The sequence below is a fragment of the Sphaeroforma arctica genome (assembly GCF_001186125.1).
Source record: "Sphaeroforma arctica JP610 unplaced genomic scaffold supercont1.98, whole genome shotgun sequence".
In the NCBI taxonomy this organism is placed as follows: domain Eukaryota; class Ichthyosporea; order Ichthyophonida; genus Sphaeroforma; species Sphaeroforma arctica.
Window position 1 is genome coordinate 34,344 of NW_014040460.1, and position 8,106 is coordinate 42,449.

The 8,106-nt window shown below is 42.6% G+C and overlaps 2 protein-coding genes across 2 annotated transcripts in view; one reads left to right on the top strand and one right to left on the bottom strand.

Moving 5' to 3' along the window:
- SARC_02238 (hypothetical protein) overlaps positions 1 to 2,953 on the top strand; it is a 4,439-nt gene extending 1,486 nt beyond the window's left edge. Inside the window, exons 2-5 of the mRNA XM_014304008.1 lie at positions 492 to 550; positions 757 to 898; positions 1,912 to 2,050; positions 2,210 to 2,953. Coding sequence (XP_014159483.1) covers positions 492 to 550; positions 757 to 898; positions 1,912 to 2,050; positions 2,210 to 2,417 — 548 coding nt within the window. The 3' untranslated portion in view covers positions 2,418 to 2,953. The remainder of the gene's footprint in view (positions 1 to 491; positions 551 to 756; positions 899 to 1,911; positions 2,051 to 2,209) is intronic.
- An 825-nt stretch (positions 2,954 to 3,778) lies between these two features.
- On the bottom strand, positions 3,779 to 6,257 carry SARC_02239 (hypothetical protein). The gene is made up of 2 exons (XM_014304009.1): positions 5,332 to 6,257; positions 3,779 to 5,032 (listed from the first exon to the last, which is right to left on the bottom strand). Exons 1-2 carry the CDS (start codon positions 6,250 to 6,252, stop codon positions 4,322 to 4,324), a joined length of 1,632 nt encoding a protein of 543 aa, XP_014159484.1. The 5' UTR covers positions 6,253 to 6,257; the 3' UTR covers positions 3,779 to 4,321.
- Positions 6,258 to 8,106: the final 1,849 nt, after the last annotated feature.

Sequence of the window (8,106 nt, forward strand, 5' to 3'; positions counted from 1 at the left end):
TAATTTTTGTTGTGTGTGTGTGTGTGTATGTGTGTATGTATGTGTGTACTTAATATATATATATATATATATATATATATTATACATGTTTGTATAGAGTAAGGGGAGGTGTGGTTGTGTTCGGTTTAATCTATATATATTTAAAATGATTGTATATTATCATACTGCCAACCTACGATAGCGCAGTGTCAGAAGTACACATCAATTTAACAACGGTCATTGTAAAAGTGCATAGCACAAACTTCCTTTGGGTAGTGTTCAACACACCCCTCTATCGAATGTAGCGAATTCTACTGGGCTTTTGTATCAACGTAGCAAGCGCGGGCTTGCTGGGCACTTGCATATTTCTCTCGCACATGTAGAACGGTATCAACGGCATGTTATACTGCCTGCTGTGGGGTCATCTGCAGCGCTGCATTCCAGAGATAAGCAATTCTTTGTTTTACATACGTTCACGCAAGTTTGTCTTCTGTTTTCAACAATCCTTGTAGAGGAGGGCCCTAAAAAGGCTGAAATCTATACGGCCGAGATGATGCAAGTTGCACCGGAGGTATGAGATCTCGCAGTTTTGATCGCATGCTACTATTCAATATACTAATCTCGCAATTGTTCACGCGGGCCTGAATTTACTATTTTGTTTTTAGTTCCGATTTGTGTGTAATGGGGTGGATACTATTCCTCTGTTGTCATCTTGTTTGATAGGGCCTTTAGTTATGAACTTATGACTTACCGATCATGTTCTGATGTCCCTCGCAGGTCACACAAGGTCTTTGGCTTGCAGCTATGCAAAACTTTTTCGGTTTGCAGAATCAGCTGTGGACGGAAGAATTGGTGAATATAATGCGGCCTCGGTGCCCATATGGTTTCTTGCAGCTTCGCATCACTGACTTTAGTTCAAGTATGCTTCACATTGTTCTGTGTAATTAGTATTACTGACCCACATAATTCTGCTAGCAAACACCGTATACCTGTGCATATATCAGAATCTATCAGTACTTTGTTTTAAATTGAAACTATGTTGGGTTGTTAAGGAAATTCGTGATCGACATGCGGGCTCGGTACCAGGGTATTTCAGACATATTGGTCATGCCATCTTTCTGTACATGCGGGTGCAAATGTATCGGAGACTACGAGTACAATGGTATAAAGAAATTTTGGGAATCTGCAGTGCTGCTGACTTTTTCTGGTGGAATCCATATGTACCCATCTCAGACCAGAAAAATCACTAGCTTACTGTGTACAAACCATATTGCCATATTGTATCACAGCAGTCAACACGAATGTCAAAATTATCCTTCCTTTCATGCAAATCGAGAGAGTAGGGCAAATGGAAATTCTTGTTTCTACAGTCAAAAATCTATATATGCTATCCATACCATGCATAGGTTTATTCGCTGTTTTTTTTTCCTTGATGCAAAACGTTATTGCGTTCCTTTCTATTATAAATTGCTCAGCTAGTGTACTTTCCATGCGGTTCGGCTTTGGCAGCTCCGCATACATGCTTGAGTAGCGAAAGTTGTCGAGCACGGTCTGCAGCTACCAATCTACTTGTTTTGAGTGGGTTGCAATATACTTCAACAGATCAAAGACAAACTGCGGAGCTTTTTATTTATTTATTTGTTCTTGTACGAAGGAATGTCTTCAACTGGGCAAGTTGCAATGTATTCTGGTAAACTATGTTGAAATTATATATATATACATATACATATATATATATATATATATATATGTATGTATGTATGTATGTATATATATATATATAAAACGACTCTCATTCCCTAGTCTCTCGCGCGATGAAAATATTGCATTCTGATCGAGTTGTAGTGTATCTGTGCTGCTTGAGCAGGTTTTCTGAGCATATTTAGTCTCTAGAATGTTCGCTTATTCGATAAACTGTTGTGCATACCACAGAACCCGGCACCGAGTGGAAGGGTCCGCTGACCACCATTGTTGATACGCAATTCAGGCTCAGAGTGTCCATCAATCAAACTGGCGGGTACTTTTCCAGTGGCCCCGTCAAAATTCGGGCGAAAGTCGAGATGATGTTCGAGTAAGTGGCAACAGTACTTGCGGTTACCTCGTTCTAGCCCCACGTTATTTCACTGAGCGCTCCACTGATTGGTCACAGTTGTAATCTATTGCAGGAATTGTTTTTTTTTTGTCGTTGGCTTATCCATGTATTGCACTTTTCCCCTATAAATTTACTCAGCCGCAATGGCGCAGACCGCTACCACCCGTTATGGCCATACTCTGTAGACTACAGGATACACGACTTGCAAACACCTCCGAAGTCTATGAAGGTACTGCGCTCGACAACACCAGATTGGGTCACTCTTACTAACATATCGCAGCTTGTCAATCAACACCACGTCAATAACGGCTTCATGGTGGTATCTGCGAGGATCGCCAGAGCCTAAAGTTATTGACAAAGCCTCGTTTCCTACTTTGGCTCATGCACTCGCAGTATAGTCGTCATCTCATTGAATACTGATGATGATTCAAATATCCGCAAGCCTTAAAGGTTGTGATTTCCAATACAGTAGTACCTGGTGAATATATATTCCAGATATCCGTCGCTTCGAGGCGCACAAACGACAGCAGTGGTATGTTTCAAACCATATCAGTGTAATGGTATAGTTATATTCTTTGGAACAAGAAATTTAGTTTTCCTCGCCGGTCTTTGGCACTGTGCGGTGACTATGAGCTCACGTACAAGTTAATGGTTGCCAAGCAGTTCGCGCTTATGTATTTTTTTATTCGACACTGAAACAGGCGATTGCATACGTATGCTCGTGCTTATTCCGGTGAGAGTGCCAATTTTTAAACGGCTCAAGTGAGCAAACCTCTCCATTCTCACCCCGTCCGTTGTTAGCCTTGCGTCTTCTTCGGAAGTATACTTGTTTCAACGGATTACCGCGAAGTCCTAAACATGAATAAATTAGTTCGCGCTCAGTATATTATTGATTCCACGGCAGCACTTATTTCCAGCAATGTCTCGCCCACGCAGCATCGTTCCAAAGCTATATTATGTCTTGAGATTTTGCACATGTGTTCGTGTGTGGAATAGTTCCGAACGAAATGCAGGTGTCCGGCGTATACCTCCGCCAATGGATACCAATATTATTGAATTCCAAGGCAACATTTACAACAACTTTGTAATCAGTGTCGACGGCCCCAATGTCCCTTGGTATCTTCAGCTGGTAGGAGCGTCCAAAATAACCGATATGTTTCTGCTTTCGAACCAATCAGTGGTAGTCAATGTCATCGTACACGGCAAGTTCTTCCCCAACTACTTCAATTAAATATTGAAAGGGATACATCTGAACTCGTTTCCTGTGGTTAATCGCAGGCTTTTCCAACCACAAGTCGAAGTTAGAAAGGTGGCAATATCTCTGACGCTGTGATGCGTTTACGGGCTCGTACGATGCTCTCGTACAACCTGCTGAAGGATTTGATCTTGGCTAGCCTTACTACCATATATACACGTTGTCGAGCTAATTCGCAAGTTAGAGTTCAAATGTGGTTTTATAGCCGATATATTTCTATGGACTTAAAACGATATACATGAAGTACAAGCGACTGGAAGTCAGTACGGGAGCAATTAATCTGCCTCGGACAGCGCGTGAAAAAAAATACACAAATGAAGCATATATATAACCATAATCGATGAGAATGTTTTCGATAATGTAGAGTGCTATTCTGGCGCGTCTGCCGTATCATTTAAACTCCCGAACAGTACATACATACACGTCTACCAATTGACCTACGAAATACATTTGCTGAGTTCTTTTATTAGCGCTTTCTATAAACGTCAACCAGCGACGTTTATATTATTTTGTACTGTGAGCGGCCATTTGTTTACTCACATCTCGCATCTATAGATGCGTGTTGGAATATTTTTCTTTCCAACCCTCAAGGCGTTTAAGTCTTTGAAAAGTATTGCTTACCGCCACCAACAATAATGTCGGTATTTTGACACCCTATAGCTCAGAAACTTTGCTTCTTAACCCATCTGCTTTCCTGGTGTATCGAGTCGCTGCGAAGCGGGCCTCAGGCGCACTCGATTATGACCATATCAGTGCATTTACACTGACTTTTTTTTACTCGAACGTGTGCGTTTGTATGCTCTGTACATACACCAGTGGGTGTGATAAAGTTTCCAAACACGCTTCATTTTGAAGCAGTGTTTAACGTCCCGAAGCATACAACCCATACCCACTGTTCTAAAATGCTTCTCTCACGGTACTCAGTACGCGATTTGACTGGTGATGGTCACACAGTGTCTCGCATTTCACATTCCTCCTACAACGCCGACCAATGATCACCACTTGATGGGTCGCTCGTTCTCGTCGTGGCTTGCATCCGTGTCATCGTTGCCACACTGCGATTGTGTACGTGCGAGGCGCCTAAGTTCCTTTTCACGCCCATCGTGCTCGTGAAGACGGGAGTCACGTGTTTCGCACGTACCTCGGCTATCCATGGAGTCGTGGGTGGTGTTTTGGTTGGTGTTGTGCGCGCCTTTGGTGTGTGCGTGCTCGAGTTCTGTTTCCTCATTCGTGCGGCTTCGTGAGAACGACGCCGATGGCGGGCCATAGTCTCTGGAGGACTCTCTTGTGTAAGAGTGTCGCAAGCGTGGCTGGGGCGAGCGTACCATAGGATGATCAGGATTGTACGCCAGCTGTTGCAGTCTCTCACTGTTGCGTCGTGTCCTCAATTGGTCTGTGTGCATGCTCATGCTCGAGTGGGAGCGTGAATGTGCATACGCATGTGGTTGTTCATACATACCAATTCCTGCATGAGGTGGTGGTGGAAGTCCTTGGTAATGGGGGGTTACCTCGTATGGGCCTCTGTTACCGTACCGTGGGGATATGCGATTTCCGTATCGCTCATTGTAACTATTACCTGCGCTCAGGTAGTGGCTGTCGTTGAAGCGCGGAGCTATTGTATCGCGTTGCAAACTTTTGATGTACGTAGCAGCACTCTCCATTGCAGCTTCGGGTGTTTCACAACGAAAGTGTCCCGGTAGAACGTGCTGCGTGTACGTGATTGAAGAAGTTGTGGTAACATTAATCTATAGATTTTATAACTTAAGATGATAAGAGTTTCCAAACAAAGTATTGTAGCGTAAGATGAGTGGAAACAGCCTGTCAATATACAATTTAAGCATGTGCTACCTTTACCGACAAACTACATCAGTCTGCCGGCATAATGAATTATCGAGCTTTCAAAATTGATACACGCAAACCGCAACAATACATAATTTATGAACTAGCATATTATCTCTAACCAACAACCAACCAATCTGCACTAGTACAAGCGGGTCACACATACCTGTAGTTCAGCCAACGCCGCGACAGTAATATCGAATTTTTGGCTATCGTTGGAGGCACTTCTTCGAATAGACTTGTATGGGTGGTAGGGCTGTGGTGAACTGAGCACAGATGGCTGTCTGCGTGAATACTGCACCTGTGGAATAGTATTACTACTCATTTCCATCTGACCGTGTATGCTCGGACGCTCCTGCGCACTCGCTGGGCGTTGTTGATACGTAGGCGAAGGCCCTCTGCTAGGCCCCTCACTTGCCTTCAATACGGGAGAAGCACGTGTTTTATTCGCACTCACACCAACATACTTGCTGTTGCCGGCTTTCTTGCTGTGCACGTCTGTCTCAGCCTGCTCGCGCTTGAGCTCGTCACGTTTCTTTTGCCGCTTGTTCTGAAACCAGTAACGTATGGTTTTCTCGGGCAGTTTGAGTTTCATCTGTAGCTCTAGCCGTTTCTCTGAGCTGGGCTGGTCGTTTTGCTCCAGCTCAGCGTTAAGTATCTGTAGCTGTGCCGGTGAGAAGCTTGTGCGTGATCGCTGCTGCTTCGTAGTGTTTGGACTGGGAAACTGTATATCGGTCGCAAAGCCTTGACCATGGTTACCTTTGTCTTGGCGTGATTCTTCGGAGTGTACATGAAGGTTGTCCATGTTCATACCAGAGAGACTGCTCACGGAAGTATACGAGACCGCCCGTGATTCCTTTTGAAGCATGCTCGTAGAATGATTACCTTTGGTATTTGAATTGATAGGTCTATCTCTACGGTTGTTGTACCACGAGCGATTATTCTCGATGTGTCGACCAGCCTCGCCGTTCGAGTTCTGAGAGTGATAAGCGGGGTGGTTGTATTCTCGTTCAGCGACCATTAGCAAGGCGCTGGCACCTTTACGGTGATCCTCTGGGGAGGGGGGTTGATCTTTTTTTGACAACATCTGACCTTTGACCTTTAAAATGGTGCGAGAAGCGGTAAAGGTAGGACGTCTTCTACTTTGTTGTTGTGCATTATTTAAAAGAAAATAAAAATACACTAGTATTTTTGCATGCGCTATTGCGCTCCCTCATTGTTTTCCGAAATAATATATTTTAAAAATATGAATGTACATAGAGATGTTTTCTTTCAAAAAACAAAAACAAATATTCGAATGCGAACAGCGGCTTCAAGAAGCCTTCAACCCAAATTGAAATTATCGGTCATCACACAGACACACAACGGGCAATGATATGAAGAAGAAAAAAATTTACACTGATGATTGTCCTCTCCCGGTCTCCCCTGTGATCCTCTCTCCCCTGTAATCCTCTCTCCCCTCTGTGGGCCTGTGCTGTGTGGGACTGATGACTGATGAGGTGTGGGGCTTGTGCCGCTGTGGCCGCCAGAGTGTGGGCTCACTATGGGCACTGGGTTGTGAGCCTGTGAGAGACACAACTCACATCACTCATCAGACAAGAGAGAAGTGAGAACTGTCTGACAGACGTGACTGTGAGTCAGTGAGTCAGTGACAGTTGCTGAGTGCTGATGCCAATCAGTACCCAAGTTGGAGTAGATCTCCCCTAGGTAAAAATGCAAAACGCTTTGGCCTTTGCATATTGCGTATGTAATTATTATATTATTTGACATAGCCCTCCTGGACATAGCCGCCCTCCAAGACATTTTTGAAGGAACTATTTTTTTTAATTAAATCTAGTCAAAATTTTAATGGTATCATAACGTTTTCATTTGAAACGTTCTTGTTATTTACTCCGATTAATTATCTTAAAAATATTTAAACCCTATCATATAGCTCGTGTACAATGTTGTCCAATCCGATTTAAATAATAATCGAGATAAGTAAAACTATTACCAAATAAAAATTGGACGCTCATTTTTTTTCTGTAAACGACTAAACGAGTAAACGCTGATGGCCTGATGACCACGTTCTCTTGCACATGAGCACTCTCGGACACCCTGTAGCTGAGTGAAGCTTCTTAATCTCTTGACTCTTATAGGAGGGTGTAGGGCCGGAGGCTGAGCTCTAAACTAATACCTCTCTCGCTCTATTTACAGCAAGTCCAAGCCATGCAATTAACTGACCTTTACATGCATTGGAGTTATATAATAATTTAGATCCGTAGTGTGGAAACCATATATATATGCCATAGTTATTACTATCCGCAAAGATAAATTATTGCTGAGCGTAAAATTTTAAGATATATCGAAGGCGGAGAATGTGAGTGTCCACATTCTCTTTTAAACATTTAATTTATTTTGTCGAAGGCATCGTAGAATAGTTAACGTAAGCTACTGTCCTGGTTTCTCGAAAAACATCACAGCCGTTCCGAATCTAAGTACGAGCGTTTATTCATTTATGCGATATACTGAGAAATCCATCGGAATCCTGTACCAACGGATAGTGATTCGATATCAGTACATACTTCAACAAAAGGAAGAATAATGAAACAATTCCCCGCCTCCAAAAAAAAATCGATATGGGGCCTAAGGAAACAGATACTAGTAATCTTTAGCGCGAAACAATAGTGACATCACCAAATAATGCGAGGCGAACATGGACAAAACAAATACAAAAGTATCATATGCTATACAAGCAGTAAACGAGAAAATTCGACCAATAAACGTACAAATTTGCAAAAATGTAAAGAAAAAACTATAAACGTGCGAAGCCAAGTGCAGACGCAGCTATATAGAAAGGATAAAGGCCACATATACGTATATGGATAGCAATAGAATATATGTATATGTATATATATATTATATATGTATATATATATGTATATTATATATGTATATATAT

Bases quoted from the DNA above. Each gene is read 5' to 3' on its own strand.
- SARC_02239 (XM_014304009.1), bottom strand. From the start codon at position 6,252: ATGTTGTCAAAAAAAGATCAACCCCCCTCCCCAGAGGATCACCGTAAA. The intron at 5,033-5,331 runs GTATGTGTGACC...ACGTACACGCAG, and splicing joins CGGCGTTGGCTGAACTACAG to CACGTTCTACCGGGACACTT.